This window comes from Kryptolebias marmoratus, linkage group LG1, assembly GCF_001649575.2.
Source record: "Kryptolebias marmoratus isolate JLee-2015 linkage group LG1, ASM164957v2, whole genome shotgun sequence".
Classification (NCBI taxonomy): domain Eukaryota; kingdom Metazoa; phylum Chordata; class Actinopteri; order Cyprinodontiformes; family Rivulidae; genus Kryptolebias; species Kryptolebias marmoratus.
The window spans coordinates 4,362,201-4,383,672 of NC_051430.1; the positions used below are offsets into that span (position 1 = coordinate 4,362,201).

The 21,472-nt window shown below is 39.2% G+C and overlaps 1 protein-coding gene across 1 annotated transcript; it reads right to left on the minus strand.

Moving 5' to 3' along the window:
• Window positions 1-4,349: 4,349 nt before the first annotated feature.
• oclnb (occludin b) lies at window positions 4,350-21,243 on the minus strand. The gene is made up of 9 exons (XM_017440743.3): window positions 21,104-21,243; window positions 20,037-20,127; window positions 15,594-16,302; window positions 12,288-12,452; window positions 9,755-9,870; window positions 8,474-8,578; window positions 6,795-6,966; window positions 6,447-6,488; window positions 4,350-5,186 (listed from the first exon to the last, which is right to left on the minus strand). Exons 2-9 carry the CDS (start codon window positions 20,087-20,089, stop codon window positions 5,088-5,090), a joined length of 1,461 nt encoding a protein of 486 aa, XP_017296232.1. The 5' UTR covers window positions 20,090-20,127; window positions 21,104-21,243; the 3' UTR covers window positions 4,350-5,087.
• Window positions 21,244-21,472: the final 229 nt, after the last annotated feature.

The following is a 21,472-nucleotide window of genomic DNA, read 5'->3' on the forward strand; positions in this document are numbered from 1 at the left end:
CTGGTTTGCTTACTCAGGTGGGCCAACAACAGTCTCTCCAGGACCTTCATGATGTGGGATGTCAGGGCAACAGGTCTGTAGTCGTTGATGACTGAGGGGTGAGTTTTCTTTGGTACTGGAACCAGACAGGATGTCTTCCACAACAGTGGTACCTTTTCTCGAAGCTAAGGTTGAAGAGGTGTTGCAGAATCCCACAGAGCTGCTCTGCACAGGCCTTCAGGACTCTGGGGCTGACACCAGATCAGTATACAGGTTTTGGTTTACATTTTGCATGTTTTATTTCAAAGCTGCTCAGCGAAATACTTGATGAAACATTTTAACATGATAGTAATGAGGGTGCTTTAATGATAATGGACTGACGACCTTAAAAAGAGTTTTGTGGAGGGAAAAATTATTATGACAAAACTTTGATCTTTTTAAAAAAGTTAAATTTAAAGTTATCTAACTTAGAGTTTTCCTGATGCCTGCTGAATAATCCAGGTCCTCTGGACTGGTTCTTCTTACATGATACGTTTTGTCTTTTTAAAAAAAAAAGACTTCTTCAGTCTGGGGAGCTGCAAGCAAACTCAGCCTTACAAGCAGCACCTTCACAGTGAATCAGCCAGTTGGTTATGATGCCCAAAACTAGTTGTTCAAGCAGAAGGAGGACCATCAGCCTAAAGACTGATTGTTAGGGCCCTGATGGCCATTTGCTATTCACAGAGGGCTGAGTGATACTCACAACAACAGCATTGTAGGAGAGGGACAGTTGGACACGGAGGCCTCCACTCCTGTCCAATGATGGACAGGTTCTCTTCACAAATATGGGTTCCTTTACTCCTCTCTCAAACCAACGTTCCTCTCTATCAAGGATAGTGACTGCTGGCCAGCAGATAGGAGTGAACCGCAGAGTCCTGGCCTGATGATGTTTCTCTTCTATGCTGGGCCATCCTTTTGGATAGTGGCTGCTTTGTTTCCCTGATGTACAACTGATCAGTCCTCCTGGCACTTAACAGAATACACAATGTTGCTCTGTTTATGCCAGGGAACAGGATCTTTGGGATGAACCAGTCTTTGTTGTAGCGTACTTTGGGGTTTGAAAGCCACTAGAACGTCATGTTTAGAAAATACGTCTCAGTTTCTCTGAAACTCCCACAACATATAGAATGACCACTGGTCTAAGTTTGGGGTCCTCATTTTCACCCGGTCGCAGGCTGGAGTCCTGTTTGGGTTTCTTGTCTGCTTTCAGGAAGGCCCAGTTAGGATATCCACATTGCTCTAGGGCCAGTCTTGTGTGGGATTTCTCCTTCTCCCTGCCTCCTGAGTTAGTGGGAATGCTGTCTGCTCTGTGGTACAGAGTCCTGATCACTCCTAATTTGTTCTCCAGAGGGTGATGGGAGTCAAACTGCAAGTCCTGGTCTGTGTGGGTGGTTTGTGGTAAACATCAGTTGTCCTCCATCTGACACTGAGACCTCACAGTCCAAGAAAGCCAATCTGCCATCTTTTACATCTTCTTGTGTGAACTTTATGTATTTATTGACAGAGTTGATGTGACGTGACAGGTGAAATGTTGGACTTCCTGAGGTTTAAAGTAACCCAGGTATCATCAACATACCTGAACCAATTATTTTATATAAAAGACAAAACGTTTCAACAAAGAAGAGCCCTTCCAGAGGACTTGACAACCTTGTTAAATTACTGAGCATGCATCAGGAGACTGGAAATGTATCCATAGCAGATAGGCACCAGTTGCACTCTGAACAGCAGAAGCTGAGCATGCTGCACTTAGTCAATCAGCTCAAGAGTGTGGAGGGTGTACTTACTTTCCTACTGTTTAAGCTCTCATTAGAGGAGCACCAAATCCAATTAATAGATCAATATCAGATTGAACTGTATCTTATGGGAAATCAATATCATTTTGATTACCTTTTAGTCATTCACTTATCAGATCTCAACAGCTGGAGGCTGAATCTTACATTATACCTATTATAATTAAGAAACCAAATTTGCCTTTTTCAGATTTTATTCCAAGATTAAAATTGAACCAAATCCTAAAAAACTAAATCAAAGAACAGTAACTCAACACAAAGTAAAATTGAGTCAACAAATATTCTGAGTTTTAGCATCAAGTATTTAATCTGAATTATCTGAATCTAATTAAAACATTTATATTCACTTAACATTGATTTAATAAATATAATACTCTGGAGGCAATAATTAATTTTCATGATCTAAAGGAAGACTTTGATTATATATGTTCTAAAATATGAGAATCTTTTGAACAGGATGTTTGAGAATAGGATCTTAGTTTTAGGTTTTACACTGCAAGAATTTGGACATTTTAGTCTATTTGATAAATATTTCACTTTGGAATACAGGTCAGAAGAATGATAATATTCCTGTCAACTTGTCAGATTGGTCTAAGGAAGGATCAGATTAGAAGTGAGCATTTTTTTAATCAATTTGCATCATCTTAAAATGTCACAACCAGACCCAAACATTGCTTTTCTTCACCAGGAGAAAAGACTTGAGGACACCTTACCAGATGGAGGCTGTGTGGACAGCTGTTCCTCTGTCTGCCTGATCGGACCTCAGCAGAACCTCAGAGAGGAGGCAGGTTGAGGCCCAAAGTCCTCTGATGGACAGTGGGTCCATGTTTGTCCAAGGTCACCTGAGGCTGTGGTGATGGCTTTGAGGAACGTTCAGCTGATGACAGGAGTTGGAGGGTGATGTGGCATCTATAAGTGATTCTTTAGCTGGACTTTTCACTTAAAGTCACAAAGCTTTACTTGATTTTCTACTGCTGGACTTGACAAAACTGTACGCTTTTAATTTAGGTAAGACAAAAATGTGACAAAGGAAGACAAAAAGGAGAGGGACCAGGGCAAGGGTGGAAGACAAAGACTGGACCAAGAGCCAAGGTCCTTCTGATTTTATCAAAAGTTACTAGACATTAAATTATCATCAGCCAGCCAGATCCCAACAAGGTCAGGAGCTGAGTGTCTGCACAAACGGAGCTCATAGTTCCTGTTCAAAGATTCTGTTAGAGCACATTAATATCAGCGACATGCTGTACAATATATGTGCAGATTAAACATTTCAGTCACTGTTATGCTGATGATTGATTGATTACCCATTCAAGATTGGATTACCATGATCATGGGACATCTTCTGGAATGACCAAGAGTAATTCTGTGAAAAAAAAATTTATAAGAAACTAGTCAGAGTTTTAACAAGTGACCACATATTTTCCAACACATTCCAAAAGATTTCACAATTAAAAGACAGATTTCCTCTCTGCATAAATCGTGTTTTCTTCGATTTCAAAAAGAAGTGTAAGGGAGAATGAAGGACTGTGTAGATTAATCATTCCTGAAGTGGAATTGTCAGTAAACAACTTCATCCAGGGTGACACCAGGAACTCAGCCTGAGCAGAATGACCTTTTAGACAAAACAGTTGGTGGAAAAAATGGAAGAATCAAAGGGTAAGAGAAAGAGGGGTTGCTTCATGCTGCACATCTGTGAATGTACTGTCCTACAGATAACTCGAGGACAGATATCTCGACCAAACCACTTACCAGACAGAAGACTGGGTATTTTAGGAGAAAGAACAAAGTTAAGCAAAGTAAAAAATGACTTGAAGAATATTCTTTGCCAGTTTTTTAGTTAGGAAAATATATTTGTAAAGTTAAGCACAGTCCTCAGTTATATACTTTGACATGAAGTGCCTTAATGCCACTATAAAATTAAGTGGGATTGTTGTAAATCAGTTTTAATTTGGATACGTTTGTTCCAATACAGTAATTTAACAATGCGTGTTCATAATGTGTGTGTTTTTTAATGGGTGTGGGGGGAAAAAAAAATAAACACTTTAAAAAAAATGGCAGCTTAAAAGTAATTTTTCAAAATGTTAAGTTTGATGCAATTATATAAAAATGATTAATCAAACTTTTCCTCTTAAGGTTTGAGAGCTCTGCTGGTCAGAATGACCTTCCTGGGAAGTTGGGGGTTCAAAACCCAGATGGAGATTCACTTCATGTTTTGACTCAAGTCCAATTTTAAGAAAATTTAAAACTTAAAAGAAATATAAAATAACTTGCACCGCATCATCAGTTTTGCTCTGACTGCTAAAATGGAAGATTCTATATATTTTTATCTAATGTTTCAGTCTAATAATGAGGCGGGCTCACAGGCGCCCCCTGCAGAAAGGCAGAGGTACTGCCAGCTGCATCATTTACACCAATGCAGAATTTAAACAAATTCTTAAACCTGAAAACATTTTCCCCCACATTCACTAAACAAACATTTCTTCCAGAAGGAAACGTTCAAAAGAAAAGACTAAAAGCTCCCAGAAAAAGTTATGAAAATGATTGTCTCTCAGCCAGAGAGTTTATTTCTGAGTTTATTAGAGTTCCTGATATAAACAGGTACACATATTAATCACAAAGTTACATCAGTTGAGAACAACTGAAACATCTCCAGTGATAAATTAAAATGAAAAAAAAATTCAAGCAAAAAGGCAAGATTGTTTAGTTGCTTTAAAATGATATCAAAATTAAATTTATCACAGCAAAGACATTTTTAAAAAGCACAAAGCTCAGTTTGACTCAAGATTTTCCTGACAGAAGTCTTAATTGTCCATCAATAACATCTTTCCAAAGAAAACACTGGAAAAGCCCCCCATATAATTTCTGCAGCCCCTTTTCAAGACTAAAAAAAACAATTATTTACAAAAGATCGGACAAGGCTGAAAAACAAACCAAGAATAAAATCTTATAACTGTTTAAAGAAAAAAAACAAACTTGGTTAAAATGCTATAAAAAGCAAAAATTCAAATTAATCACTGAAAAAATCATTTTTTTTACATTCAGATTAAAAACTAAATTTAATTCAATAAAGTGTCCTTTAAAATGATTACTCATGGAGCTTATAGGTTTAAGAACTGGTTAATGGCTCTAGGAAATACAAAAAGAAAAAAAAAACACTTCTATTCACAAAGTCTTTTGTAGGTGAAACAAAAATTAGGTTTCTGACTTCATTAAAAAATAAAAACACAAAGACAGACAATAAAAGATTGGTCATTTCCCCGAAACAACAGGGTCAGAGGTTTACAGGCGGCGGTCGTATTCACTGATCATCTTCTTGATGTGAGAAAGCTTGGATCTGAGATATTTACACCTCTTCTTCTTCACCTGGTAATCTGAAGACTGTGGGAAATAAATATAGATTTTCAGAAATCACTTTTTAATTCCCGTTTTTAATCACAGACAGCTTGAGAGATGAAGCCACAGAAAACACTAACATGTCTGTAAATGGTTTAACTTTGGTTAGGTTCTGTAAAGTCCATTAACATGGTTTCTTATTCACATGAGCAGTTTGCAGCACTTCCTGCTACATATAGTTCTACTCTATATAGGACATAGGAGGACCAGACTGGGACAACCTTCAAGGACGTCTTTGCCTTGTCCACAAAAGGAAAAAATTGTTTTCTAAAACAATCTTTTTATTTGTAATTTTTAAAAACCTTCCTGTAAACATGGCATGGGTTTTAGAAATGTTTTCATCCACAGAAATTCAGGAAATGTCCCAAAGTCCTGTAGTAATCGTGTCAGGAACAGGCACATAACGCTTACACTTTGGAATGGAACCATAGACTGTATACTGAACACAAATAGAAACAACACTTGTGTTTTTGCTCCGATGTTTGCTGCTGAATGCATCAGTCTGCTGGGAGGTGGGTAAACCTTTGACTGACACATTCAGCAGCATCTGTAACAGAGTTTATTTCAGCAGTATTAGAAATGTCAAGTTTGTCAAAATTGGTTTATTTATTTGTCAAATTAATTTCCTTTAGTCAAAAAGTTATTTCTCTTGACATTTATTGCTGTATAATTCTGTTCTGCTGCTCTTGACAGTTGGTGGTTACCGTAGCAACCGGTAACTGACAGCTCCTCCCCTTTTTCTGTTGCTGTTTGTAACTATGGTCTGTATTAGGATCAGCTCTGTGTTTTCTTTACAATTATTATACTTTAACCTAAATTTTAGACAAATGTTATTATGTACAGGGTTTCTTGTGTCATTTTGCTATGTTTTGTATATGTTTGTAACTATTATCATAATTAATATTGTGTATTTTAGTTGCGTTTCATTTTACAACTCAAGTGTTCACTGGGAGCTTTTGCTCTGTAGTTTGTTTAGGGTTATTTAATGTGAAGGGGCAGAAGCTGTAGGATTGATGTTAACTACCAACTCGATCCTCTTTTGTTAGAATAAATACAGAGAACCTGAGTGTGTGTTGGGAAGTCAACCAGCTGGATCCAAGTCGAACAACAAGGCTTACACATACATTCACATCCTAACATAAATGTTGATCCGTTATTAAAACAGCAACAAAATATATAAACGGGTCACACAAAAATGTAGCAGTTTAATATTAGCTAATTTTGCTTTATCTGGAGATGCCTTACCTTCTTGAGATTCTTCAGTTTTGTGTATTCGTTCAAGGCGTCCTGCATTCAGGAAGAGAGTCATCGTTAGTGACAAATCACAAGAAACACTGAGTTAAAACAGCCATTTCAGAATCATGGTCAATGGTTTTAATTTACTGTTGCATTAAAAGATGAGAATTATAGATAAACCATAAACATCTGATTTATTGATCCTTTTGAAAAATGAAAGATGTTTCTAATGGACACCAAGGCTACAGGAAAATCTGCAACATTCATTTTGTGTTTAGACATTATTATCTAACCCTAAATCTTATTTCTAAGAAGCTTCAATCCCAGATTAAAGTTAAAGTGACACGTGGTCCTCACCAGGAACTGGGGGCTGCCCTCAGACAGCCTGTCCAGATCTCCTTCCACATCAGCCAGGTCCTGGTTTATGTCGTCCAGCTCAGCCTGCAGGTTCTTGTACTCCACGTGGTCCCGGTCAAACTCTCGTTTGTAGCTCAGACGCTCGTGTTCATCCACAATTGAAGGAAACAAGCTGCATAGGAGGACAATCTCATTAAAGGAGTGTCTGGGTATATCTGTTTGTACCGTGAGCATCTCAGAAATCACAAAACAAATTTAATGACACTTTCAGAAGGTACTCATAGGGTTGACATCTACTTTTGAAGTCAACACAATTCAAGATGTCTTTTTAACAATTTTAACAAACCCAAAAATGCCTATGACTCAGTCAGTTTTACAGATATTGAGCTAACATTTAGGGGGTAGCAGCTGAGCATTCTCCCCAACACGTCAAGCACAAAGCATTGTGCGCCATCTTTACTTACAACCTTGGCTTTAACTGTTGTATGTTAGCAAAATATTTCATGATCCACTGGATTGATGTCTATGAAACGCTGATGTAATGTAATCACTGGATGAACATCTACAGCTGATTAACTTCTGGAGTCAATGAGGATCAGTAGTTTATACTTTGATCACAAATATTTTTAAGGCACAGAGTCATTGCAGCAGCAGTTTTCTGATGATATAAAACTTAAATAGCTGAAGTTTACTTTAGCTATTTGAGGCTGCAGTGACCAGTTCCTGTTGACAGGTGTCAGAGTTGTTCTGTTTATTCAGGATTAAAACTTCAGCTTCTTTAAAACATGAGATCAAATTTACTTTTATCACACTGGAGATAATTGCAGTCTATAATAAAAATATACAGTTCTAGTCAGTCTATGAAAGTAAAGTAAATGCTCTGTAACATTCAGACATTAGTTTAAAACATAGACGTCAACTTAAACTTTTTTTTTTTGCCTGTAGTTGATCAAATGAACAGAAAGTGGACAGACAGCGCTGCGGAGAAGAGCTGCTACAAGAGCCTGGATGTCCACCCAGGAAGTCAGTTATACAGAAAACATGTTGGTGAAGAAATCCACATCAGTCCCAGGAAAGACAGCCATTTAATACAATCAGTATTTAAAGACTAAAGTATTTGTAAAATACATATAATGAATAATTTGATCACACTATAGGGCACACTGGATTATAAGACACGCTGTCAACAAATGGTCCATTTTCAAGCTTTTGTCATATATAAAGGTGCACCGGACTATAAGGCGCATCATCCTGCACCTCCCAATTTTTGTAACTTTGCGCGGACGACGCTCCATTCAAAATGGAGGATTTCGGTGCTCTAGCAGAGCTGGTTCTCCTGTATCAGCATCTCTATGATCCCTCTATGAGAGATCACAGAGATAATCAAACGGTTCAAAGCTCACAGAAGAATACTGCAGCGACGTAAGCATCAAGTATAAATGCCTCCACCGCTCGCTCAGGTCCGTGCACAGAGCCCTGTGTGACTATAACTGAGCCTTAATGCTGCAAGAGGTGCAGCTTTGTAGTTTACCAAAGTCCTACTAAAACATTACAACTTCTTACAGATATAAGGTGCTCCGGATTATAAGGAGCACTGATGTTTTTTGAGAAAATTGAAGGCTTTTAAGAGTGCCTTATAGTCCGGAAAATACGGTATCAGATTTTAAACCTCCACTCACACACTGAAGTCCTCGTCATCCAGATCATCTCCAGACTCCACACCAGGATCATAGTCCTTCAGCCGTGGGTTCACACCATCCACATAGCTGCTGATATCTGAGGATCTGCAAAGACAGACGAGGATTTAGAGGTTTGATTGAAGCTGTATCACTTTATATCCCTTCCAACAGAACCAACAGATGTGTGGACAGTGGGCTGTATGGCCTTCCAGTTCAGTTTAGTACCTGGACCTTTCACCTCTCAACACGACACTGAGAAGTCAGGGCTTGTTTTGTAGAAAGGCTGTTTGGAGGGCGGGGATGTCCACAGGAATGAGGGACGAGGTCATAATGTTATGGTTGACCATAAAGACATGGGGTATTCTAGAAAAGATCTTAAACAAACTCTGACTTTATCCATAAACTCTGAGTTAACTTACCCTGAGAGGGGAAACTGAGTTATTTAACCTCAGTGTGTCAATAACTTTGAGCTAAAAGCACACGTGTGTGATACAAAGCCACCATCAATGGAGCTCCAATACCCTGATTCACTGGGGCAACTACACAGAAGAAAACAGAGTTGGGCCGTTTCTCTGCCAGGTAGGCCAAGTCTGCAGAGCAGTTTGAACAGAAGCCATGCACCTGGTGTTGAGCCTTGCCTCCTGGGGCTCGGCAGGATGAAGGGCCGTGACGGTCAGGTGCCATGCAAGCTGGGCAGCAGGAGAGGGAGGGTCCTTGGGGTTTAAACCCTTCTTAAGATCATAACAAACAAAAACTGATGTTCAGTGACGAACAGTTTATCCTTTAAATAGTGCTCTGATTTACGAGTTCGTAAAGAATTTTTAATTTCACTTCCCTACCTGCATCTGGACAAGTGGTGTTTTATTACCTCCGTCCAGGAGGTTATGGTTTCAGTAGAGTTTGTTGGTTTGTCTGTCCGGAAACAAGCTATGAATGGAATTTCGTGAAATTTTCAGGAAATGTCAAAAACACTACAAGGAACAAGTGCTTAGATTTTGGTGGTGATCCATCTCACGATCCAGATTCAGGAAAGTTTTCAAAGGATTCTAAGCGGACAGTGACTCTATGGCCTCGGCGGACATTTGCTCTCTCAGAGTGCTTCTAGTATCTGTATTATTTTTATATACTAACCACAAAACACTAATTAATCTGTAGGGTTGAAGGAACACTAATCACAGCATCAGAGAGTCAAGAAGCAGGGGACTCGAGACTGTGATCAGATGAATCTGCAGAGAAATAAAGAGCACAGAGGCCCTGAGTGGCTGCTGAGGACTAGCTTACCCTGGCAGGTACAGAGGTTTGTTGTTGTTCGGCTGGTCCAGATATTCTCTAGAACCTCCGACTTGATCATTGTAGTCGTTCAGCATTGGCTCTGGCTGACCGGACACCTTGCTCACCTTGAGAGAGGAAACAGAAACTGTGAAACAGACCACAGGGTTCAGTTCTGAAGTCTTCAAAATGACCTGAAAATGTCTGGAAAGTTTCTCTTGTTTTAAATAAAACATCTATCATTGTAGAAATAAATTCCTAAAATCTGCTAAATGATTTTCAAACCTTTTCTACAGAAAACTTTAAACTCTAAATAACTCAGTTCCTGCAGCTTAAGATGCAAAACTCTCCATGAAGTTAGTTTAACAGGATGCTGTTTAACTGTAGACCATTTATCATCTGTCACATGTAGGGTTAAAAACGTATTCAATTCCTAAAGCAAACAATAGTTGTTATGTTACATTATCACTCTGGAAATCCTTTTAATACACTGACAGAGATCAGCAGCCAAAACCAAAATTGAGTTGATTTCTTCCCTCTGAGGTGACACTTTTGGTTATACGTCTATAAATCTGTCTTTGTTTTGTTTTTGGACAGAGAACAATGTCAATATTTTCTGTAAATGTTTGTACTTAGTTTTTCACTCCCTGTTGGGACATCTTTAACATCTGAGAATGTGACTTTAGTTTCCTTTCTGACTTGTTATGTAATAAGACCCATCCTTCATATGTTCAGGCTGAGTTCACCATCAGCCTGAGTTTCTGCTAAAACACGGTGATGTGATAAACATCCTGGGTGGACAGGACCAACCAGTTTTTCTACTCCTTCCTGTCTGAACACAACAGACACCAGCTCTGTTGTCTCAGAAAGTCTGAGTCATTTAACTCACTTCCAGTCTGTCGTGGCTATAAATGTAGATTCTGATTTTAAACAGTGGCTCTGAACCTCCCAACTCCCTGACCACCATCTTTACCTTGAACATGCACACACACACACACACACACACACACACACACACACACACACACACTGACAGACTTGTCCTGAAACTAAGAGGCTAAACAGACCACACCCAGAAACTGCACCTGAAACCATCCAGCCCTGCCACACACAAGTTGGTATTTCTTTCCTTGTTAGGACAGTCTATTACCACACCACTTTTTATACAGCACAGAAAAAACAACAACAACAAAGACGACCAAAGTGCTGTACAATACACACAAACAAGCACTGGGCAAAGGATCGTTCACATCAATCTGCAGAAGTAAACATTAGAAACAAATAAAATTAATAGATAAAGAAATAAGTAGATAACTTCTACTTGACTTACACTCATTCTGTAGCCTAACTTTGACTCTTACCCTAACCATAACCAGTAACTAACTTCAATACACACACCTTAGCCCTCAACCTAACCTCTAACCCAAAAAGGACCTTCCAGCATATTAGAACCAGGCTTTAGTCCCTAAAAAGACTAATGGCCCTGACAGTGGAGGTCATTATACCAGAAATAATTCCTAAAAGAGTAACAAAAACCAGCCACATGTAGCTGAGATCTGAAGACGGACTTCTGTCCTTTCCACTACACTCCCTGCTCTATGACTGATGTCATGGCTGATAGGATCCTAGCTATTGAGCAGAGTGTTAGTTTAACTTTTGTCTAAGTTACCGTAGACCTGCATGCAGGTCATTCATTATTCACACATGCTCATGTTACACAAACCATGAAGCCATGAGGGAGACTGCAGTGCTTTTAGCTCTTATTTATGGTCTTATTAGACTTATTGGTCTAATATACATGGGAGGGTGTCTTGGTCTTTCCTGATTGGTCCAAAAAGACCCATGGACTTCCTCAGGTTATCACTGATCAAAAATATACATGTTGCTGCTACCAGGAGGATTGAAAAGCTCACCGTGCATTACTATCTTTAAGAATATACAATGAGGATATAAATATATTATATTATATGTAACAGTAAAATTGATGAATATAAAGTGATAGTTACTAGAATTTTGTAGATTTATGGCAAACCAAGTCTTACTTTTATGTGGCAATAATCTTAAATTCTAACAATCAAGAAAAGAAACTAGTTTAGTTTATCTGAAGCTCGTCAGCAATCTGAGGTAATTTTAGACGCAATAATTGGTATTTCAGAAATGCTGCTTTCTTTGTAAAATGATTACTATTGCATGTGTAAATAAAATCCCATGTGTTCAAACCCAAGTTGTGGTTACTCTCAGTGATGAGAATGTTGTGTAAAACAGCAGTTTTAAGACAGACAGTATTTAGAATAAAAATGTGTAATTTAAGTTTAGTTATTTTTAAAGATGTAATCAGAAACCTAATCCATTCCAACTAAATGCAATATTGACGTTCTTCACTGAGCTGAAGGGATTTTATATTTCAGTTGTTATCATGCCTTCTCATTTTAAAACACACACCAACAACAGCTTATTCATTTACCCAGATTTAAAACCCCGTTGAGATCAAGATCTCATATGCAAGAGGGACCTGGGGACCTTAATAACTGTAACACAGACTCACCCACTCTCCAACGCTGTTCTGTAAACCAGATTCAATGACCTTCACTTCGTCCCAGAGGACCCGTTCCGGGCCCCAGCGCCTGAGCAGTCCACGGGTTTTGACTGCAAACACCAGTAGGATGATGAGGGCCACAAACACCAGGAAACCCAGGACAATGGCGATGGCCTGCAGGGACAACACCAGGCAAGCTTTCAGAAACCAGAAACAACATTTCTGACAGATACATGGATGGGATAACTTTGTTTACAAACAAAAACTGCATTTATAACACCTGGACTTGATGAGAACAAACTTCTGGTTATCTTTCACCACTAACATTTTTATTTGCATGTTACAGTAAACTCAGCATGTTCCGTTTCCTTTTCCTCAGCTGCAGAGTTCGACTGCTTAAACACGTCACACAGACACACGCTTCACAGTTAAAACAGGAGATATTCTCTGTAAAAAACAGTTTTAAGAATAAATCTAATTACATGTCACATATCTAACACAGGGGTCATTACTAACACTTGCTCAAGGGCTGGACTTTGATGCAAGAAATGCATGAATTAATATCATTAATAGTAGCAGTAATATTTAAAGGAGTCATATCACCCGCTGCCTTTCATCCTAGAGTTTTAGATTAAGATCATCTTATGTTGAGAAATGGAGTAAAAACAAACAAAAAAACCTTTATATGCATCTCATGCAAAATGAAGAGGTGTTATGCTCAGAATGAGCTGTGAATGGACTCAGCTACTACCACACCAATAAACTGACTGAATCATTGTTCCTGAGAATCTCCAGTCTACATAGATCAACCAAAAACTCAGGTTTTAAAACTGACTTTTTTTTTTATTTTTTAAACCAAAACCTTTGCAGAAAATCTCAGGTTTTAAAATTAACCCGAGCAGTTGAGGCTTGAGAAACATCTCTGTCCAGAACGTTTGCTTGCATCAGAGTTTTTAAAGAAACTAGTAGAAATGTGGAAAACAACTCACTTACCCTTAAATATAGAACCAAAATCTAAAATATAGACAACATTCCTGCAGTTCTATTCTAATCCGGATGAAACTGAATCAGGACTCAGCTGTGCCCATTTTATGGAATAACAGACCTCTCCATATAAGATCTGCTCAGACCGTAGAATGCCTTAAGGTTTTAGAAAGTATTCATTGAGTTACCAACTATAAATGATTAACTTTTAGAGTCAACCCAATTCAAGATGGCTGCCACTGCAAAGCCGTCTTATCATATACAAAAATGACTAAAATCAATAAATTTTACAGGTACTAAACTAAAATTTAGTGTGTTTGCAGCTGAGACTGATCTACAACTCTCAGCACTAACTGACTGTAGGAGATCTGTGTGAAACGTTTTGCCAGTAACTATTGTCCTCTGTTTCTTTGCAAAACATCTCATGAACCACTGGATGGATTTAATGGAATATTCAGAAAGATCAGTGGTTGTAAATCTTCAAATATCAACTTTTGGAGTCAAGTTGGTCACAATATAGCAGTCCATATAGGAGATAGTTTTGTGCTTTTGCATTTCAAAACTCCTTGAATGCAGTGTACTTTATAATGGCTGCATAAATAAATATTAGGAAGATATGTTACAATTCACACCTTAATGTGAGGCAATGGACAACATGATTTTGCTTGTTTGGGCTAAGAAAAGATAACTATCATTAATTGTCTCCATAACAGTAAACTTTATTAACACTTTTTTGTTGGATTGCATCTTTTTACGCAACCACAAACTGCCACTGTAGTTATACAAGAACCTTCAATACACTAAAATGAATAATTAGCACCTACAAAGTGTTTCTGCTCAGAAAAACTGATTTTAAATTTGTGGTATGCTGTAAAACCAAGCCATGCAACATGCAGCTTGTGAGTTTTATATGCAAGATCAGTTCACACGTTACACATTTCTCAGTCCCACAGCTCAGACAGCAGAAGACGAGCCGAGACATTAAAATAAAAAAAATAAAAACATTTTCAGCAAGTATTAAAAATCCCAATAACGAGTATCGTCCCACTGACAAAAATTAATAAATAAACATTTCTTTTGTTCAGTGTTGCAGATGTTAGCAGTAGCATTAATTAGCTTACCATGTCTAATCCAACTGAAGACAGGCTAATCCATCTTAGCCAACACAAATATGACACTAAATCAGTCATATTTACAGATATTGAGCTAGCATTTGGTGCGGTAGTAGCTGAGAGTCGTTCACAACACATACTTTAATTGCTAACAGATCATAAAAGAACTCAAGATATTGCAATACTGTCAGAGGTTCCCCATAAAAGGTATTTTCAAGGATTGACCATACAAAGCAACATAAGATCATTCTACTTTAAAACCACGGCAGCAGGTGATGTACATTCCTACAAGGAATGCTACGTCTTTAATCATCTGTACTTTTATAGTGTTTGAATGATTTTTACCACTTTGTTTTTATTGCTTTTTATCTTGTTATCTCCCTCTTAGTCCCAAAGATAAGTCCAGATTGGACATGCCTTGAGGACATTAAGAATCAGATGGCACACAGCTTCCTTCAACTAATTGAAGATGAAACAGAAATGGTCCTCCTCAGCTCTCCTGATGATATCAGAGTTCTCTGATCAGCTCAGCAGCCTGCCCAAACATCAAACCTTATACCAAAAACCCTTTCAAAGCAGCAAATTCTTTTTGTGATTAAGAGTAGTTTGTTTTTCTGCTCCTTCCTTAATTTGAAAGCCCTCAAGATTGTTATTCATGTCCTCATTTCCTCCCGCTTCGATACTGTAACTCCTCATACAATGACCTCAACCAGTCCTCTGTCCTTCCTCCAACCTGCCCAGAATGCTGCAGCTAGGCTTCTCACAGCTACCAGGAAAACGCATCATATTACACCCGTTTTAGCATCTCTTCATCAGTAGCCTGTCAGACTTATAACTGATTTCAAGATCCTTTTGTTTGTCTATGAAGCTCTTTATTGTACATCTGTCCTCCTCCCTGGTCAGATGATTAGATCTGTCCTTTCCATTGAATCCTTTAAATCCAGAATGATTTATTTGACCTGTACATCTGCCTTCCTGCCCCCCCCCACACACCCAACATGCTTTAAAAATAAATTTTAGGATCTGTTTTTGCTGTACAACCCTTTGGTGCAGTCTTTGTTGTTTGTAAAGTGATATAAATTAATTGGCACTGACATTAAAACATTTATTCAACTCACAGTTCATTCACACATTCATCGTCTATGCGAGTTAGTACCGTTTCTCACAGCGTTTATAAACTACAACCTCTGAGGAAAGCAACATAAACGTATGATCCTACCTCTTGGGGCTCTACCACACAGTAATGGTAGAGGTACTGGTTGATGAAGATGCCCTGGGCCTGGGGCTGGTTCTGGTACTGCGCACACAGCTGAATCACTTGGTTGTACATTAGGGATCCTGAGTTTTGGGCCATTGGGTTCACTGCCACAAGATACACAATGGTGGCGATGATCATCAGGAACGCCAGGATGGCGCAGATGATGATGGCAGCCAGGTAGAACTTGTGTGAACGGGCAGCATTCTGCCTTGAAATCACCAAGATGAAGATGACAAGCACAGCTATGAAAGTCAATGCAGCTATGGCGATGATGAAGCCTTTTCCACTAATTTGATCAATTTGTGTTCCCCCGTAACCATTACCATAGGTACCACCAAGGCCGCTGCCATAAGAGCCGCTGCCAAAAGCGCCGCCATAGGAGCCGCTGCTGTAAGAGCCGCCGCCGTATGAGCCAGGATAAGAGCCGCCGTATGAGCTTCCGTAACCTGGAAGTAATCCACCTCCTAACCCTCCCATCACGCTGGCGTCATAGTCCCAAGCCAGAGTGGAGGCCACGCAGGCAAACACGGCCACGCACATGATGATGATGATTATACACATTATCTTCATCACCCCCGGGGGTGAGGTCCAGCGATAGAAGTGAAGCATCTTGTCCCTTTGGTAGTAGGAAAAGGCTGGGTTGGACAAGGCCTCGCTGTGCCGATGTTTGCTGCAACGGAAGAAAGAAGACCAGTTTAACCTCTGCAAACATCCAGCCACTCACAAATCAGTAGGACCGCTCCAAACTGTAAACCATCTGTTCAGTTTTACACCAATAATAATCTTGTTCAACCTACTGTTAACCCCAACATGAGACAGAAAGTTTGACATTTTCATATTTTAGTATTTTCCTGTTGTCCAAGAAAACATCTTAGATAAGTCAACTAAATAAAAACATTCATTGTGATCCTCTGAATTTCTCTGACCATTGGAAAATTAAAACTGGGATGTAACAGACAAGCTACTCTATCAGGAGCTTTTAATGGGATCTTTAACTTTTGTCAACATGATGAAGTCAACACTAAAAACATTTGGGAAGTCCTACTCATGTAGATTTATAGTGAAAAGGAGGGTAAAAATCAGACTTTCTATAGTAACTAAATCCATGCACTATCATGGTTGGTTCTGTTTTACACAGAGTGAACTACAAGACATTTACAGCCTCTTGCAAAAGTATTCATCTCTTGGAAATCTAATCTATTTTGTTGCCTTACAACCTGGAAATAAAGTGGATTTTTGGTTTAATTAAAAGCAATAGATCTTCAAAAAACTCCAGTTTAATGAAATTAAATGGAGGGAAAAAAGGGGGTTTCCCCATTTAACTTCATTTTTGTAGAATTTTTGATTTAATCAAATTAAAAATCCATTTAAATTCCATGTTGTAAGACAAAAAATAAAGAAAACGAAGATGGATGAATACTTTGTTTTTCAGTTCTGGTGCGGCATGTTTTAGATATTTTTCTGTTTCAGCATACCTGATTTAACCTGGCAGCTGAAAGGAAATAAATAAACATAGCACAAACAGTAAAGAAATCTGTTTGGTTTTCAACACTCTTACCAATAAATCTCATACCAATGGAAAGCCTGTTTCTCCCCTTAAATTGTATCACATTTGTTAGAAAAATGCATTTATGGGTTGAGCAGCAGAGTCGAGTATGTGGATTGTGCCCATGGCAATCTCATATCTCCAGTCTGGGACTAAACTATCCTTCAAGAAGGCACTGACAGATGCTGGTCGAGGAATGGGCCGCCATTCCACAGCAATGTGTGACGAAACTGGTGAGCAGCATGAGGAGAAGGCATGTTGTGGCTGTGTATGGTTCCTCCACATGCTACTGAGGCATCTGTTTGTTAAATGAACAAATTATTCAACTGTTAATATGTCTTCCATCTTTATACTTCTATCATTCAATCCAGAAAACACAAAAACAAGAGTCAATAGCAGAATAATCCCTGTTTGGCATTGGCAGAGAAGATTTGGTAAGTTTTTCATGAGCACAACACACATACTCAACTCTGCTGCTCAACCCACAAATTCATTATTCTAACAAATGTGGATCATTTAATGGAAAACAAAAATGTCCAATGAAATAAGATTTACTGCCAAGAAGCATTGTTTCATCAAAGAAAAAAAAAAAAAAAATCAAACACTACTTTCCTTACTTGTGTGCCAAGTTTAGCTCAGTCTTTTGAATGACGTCACCTGATTTCTGATGTATTACACAACCCAGTTTTCTTTCAGAGATGTTCCGTCTGAGCTAAATGTGAGAATGCCAACGTTTGTAAAAGTCCTTAAAGTGTGTGAAGTGAGAGCTCTCACAAAGACCTGTAACGACGCTGGCTGCTTCGTCACCGTACACTCAAGCCCATACTTTGATGTGATGTAAAATAATAAAACCCAAATTTTTCCACCTTTACTGTGACATTCATCCTGTACAACTCAGAAAAAACAATTTGTTGTAAGAAAAAAAATATCCATCCATCCATTTTCTTGAAAAAGATCCCAGGCTGCCCACCCTGAAACTAATCCTTTAGGCACTTCTGGTTTAATTCCAGCCTTCAGTCTCAGGACTGAGTCCAGCAACAGCCACACACTGATGTGCTAATATTTACCCACTCTTCCTTCCTTTGTCCGAATCTGTCACATTCTGAGGTCATATCTTGATTATCGCCCTCTTCAGGACTCAGATTCAGGTCTGGACTCTGGCTAGGACATTCCAATGTTTTCATTTTCTTCAGGTGAGCCACTGTTTGGTGGATTTGGACGCATGTTTGGGAACATTGACATCTTCAGCTTTCTAGCAGAAACATGAAGGTTTTAGGCCAAAATAAATAGGCATTCAGAACCGTGCATAATTGCATTTATCTTAACTAAACCCTACTTCCAGCTGAAGAAAACCAACCCCACAGCATGATGCTGCCCCCACCATGTTTCATTGTGGGTATGGGGTTCTTTAGGTGGTCCAGTTTTGTTCCTGAACCAAACAGACCTTTTGGATTGCTGTCAACAAATCCAACTTTTCGTTTGCCAGACCAGAACACCTTTTCACACAGGCCGGATGTTTTGTCTTTGTAATGCTACAAATAGCTACCCTACTGCAGAGTCCAGACATGTAGAACAGAACCAGAACTTCCTGCAGCTCCTTCAGTCCTGCTATAGGCCTTTCTGCAGCCTCCCCGACCAGTTTCTGTCTTTTCATCAGTTTTGGAAGAACGTCCATGAGCGCATGCAGATAAACAGACAACTGCTTTAAACCGAACACATTTATACGTCACAGCTAAGGTGGAAACAGTCCTCAGAAAGCTTTCTGCCTCATTTAGGAGGCACCAGTCAGATTTCCTGTGTCCTCTCTTCCATACACACACACACACACTTGTCTGTGTTACTTCCAGCAGTGAACCAAGCCTGTGACCTCTGCACAGAATCTTCTGAAATCCTCTGCTCTTTATAACTTCAGATATGTGCATTTTATTAGTATAACTAAGTCCTGGTAAGACAAACAACCCGAGCTAAAATCATCTTCACAATAGTCTCTCTTTATGCTTACATGTCACGATCATATCGTTTCTGCTTGTGTCTGTTTGTTAGCAAAATATCTCATGAGCCACTGGATGGATCTTTATGACACTCTCAGAAAGCAATTACTGGATATACATCTACAAGGATTCATTTTTTTAAATCAACTCCATTTAACATGAGCAAAGTAACTTTGGAAAACACAAAATGGCTATAACTCAGTCAATTTAATAGAAAATTAGCTCAAATTTGGTGCGGTAGTAGCTGAGAATCATCCCCAATCTATAAGTTGTACACTGGTTAATTGCGAGAGATGTGTTCTTAAAACTTTGCCTTTAACTATTTGGAGTCAACTCTGTCAGTATCCAAATTATCTTATGTGTGGATGGATTTTAATGAAGGTCTCAGAAAGTTTGAAGCAGTGGAAGCTGAGAGTCATCCTCAGCACCTACTCTGATTAAAAGGTTACATATAACTTATTACTAAGGAGAAATAAAAGAAAGAATAATGTTCTAAAAACTGGACGCAATAATATTTTTTGTTTTGTTAAATACTGAAGCACCTGGAGTCTAACCCTGGTCCTGGAGGAACACTATCCTATAGGTTTTAGTTATTTCCCTGCTTTGACACACCTGAGTGATTAAAAGGCTTCTGCAGAACCTAAAGACCTGCTGAAGGGCAGGGAAACATGTAAAACCTGCAGGAGAGGGTTCCTCCAGGACCAGGGATGAGAAGCACTGGTCCACACATTCTCCTAAAATCTGCCTGCTGAGAAATGTTTGCTAAAGAACAAACAAGTCAATCCAAGGTGGCACGCATTTTAAAATACATAAATGTGTTTCTCAGTGTGCCAGCGATCCAAGGACATAAAACAAGAGGTAACTTACTATTTGCTTCCACTGGCGGGGTACATGGGGCTGCTGTGTTTGTGGCTCGGCATCCTGAAACTCTGCTGATGAAAGAAATCCAACTAATGATCTGTGAAAACAGGGAAAATTAAACGTCAACCAGAAATGTTGGAGGGAGCCGATGCAGCTAACTGACTTCTAGAGCTAATCCAATTCAAGATGGCCACTGCAGCTAATCAACATTAGGCAACAAAAATGACTACGGACCATTTTTACAGATATTTGGTTAATATCTGATGTAGCTGACAGTCATTCTTAACACACTCTTAGTGTGACATCTCATGATCTCACAGGCTGCACAGAATGTTGTTTTCAAGGTTACAACTTTATCATTTAACACAAACAGATCTTAATCTGAGCTGAAAGGCAGCGGGTGACATGCATTCCTTCAAGGAACACTCAGCATGTCATTTATGTTGGATTAGAATATAAATGTAAGCAGTGGGGTCAAATAATGGGCCTTCAGCAGTGAAGAAAAGTGTGTGCAGTGTAAACAGCCCAGGGCGTGACGCCTCTGCTCCCAGGGAGGCCAACAGAAGGTTAGATTTCTGAAGCTCTGAAGAAAGGCTCAAATATTGACCTTCATCGCCAGGGAGCTACTGGTCTTCCTCAGATGACAGCAGGACTTCTGTCGAACTGTCAGCTCAGGTTTAGGTGGAGAATGACAGAAAGTTCAGGTTTACAGAGGAAGACTTCTCCTCCTCTTCATCAGCTCGGATTTCATCCACCATGAGCTGATGTTTGTCACATTTTAACTAACAGAAAGGTTTTCACCCAAACAAGTGAAGTCACTTTAATACACCGGCTGAAAATAACTAAATGCTTAAAGAAACCCCACCTAAGATTTAAACATTTACATTTCATATTTTACTCCGCGCCAGCCAATCAGTCGACGGACTACACAATACGTTTAAAAAAAAAATAGGTAAACATCCTAATAAATGCAATGAATAATTAATAAACCGTGTAAATCCATTTTAGCCATAAAGTTGTGGCTCTCGTGTTCCGTTTCTACAGTAAAAGCAGAGAGAAAGAGACAGACCCACCTGAGGATGAAGCTGCTGTCAGACAACAAAGCTGCGACGGAAAACAGGAACACAAACAGGCGCGCGACCTTAACTACAGGTGTGTGTGCGCGTCACGTGACCGCCTCCTCCGAACCTACCAGACTAACCTGTCCTCGCTCCAAATACGTGGAAAAGTTTCCACACCCTGCAGTCCCAGGAAAGCCTCGCCGTTTCATCGCAGTGACGTGAAAGCAGCTCGGTTTCTGTCCGACTAACTAACCTGCAGGTTTAATTAAACAGGTGAGTCACACTCACCTGCGCTGATCACATCCTGGTTTCTGTCCGACTAACTAACCTGCAGGTTTAATTAAACACCAGGTATCACAGAGAGTCTCACTCACCTGCGCT

What these genes read in the sequence shown, in the direction of transcription:
- oclnb (XM_017440743.3), bottom strand. Translation starts at nt 20,089, where the DNA reads ATGCCGAGCCACAAACACAGCAGCCCCATGTACCCCGCCAGTGGAAGC. An exon ending in CCCGCCAGTGGAAGCAAATA is followed by an intron (nt 16,303 to 20,036) that starts GTAAGTTACCTC and finishes CTTCCGTTGCAG; the next exon opens with CAAACATCGGCACAGCGAGG. An exon ending in AGGGCAGCCCCCAGTTCCTG is followed by an intron (nt 6,489 to 6,794) that starts GTGAGGACCACG and finishes TCCTGAATGCAG; the next exon opens with GACGCCTTGAACGAATACAC.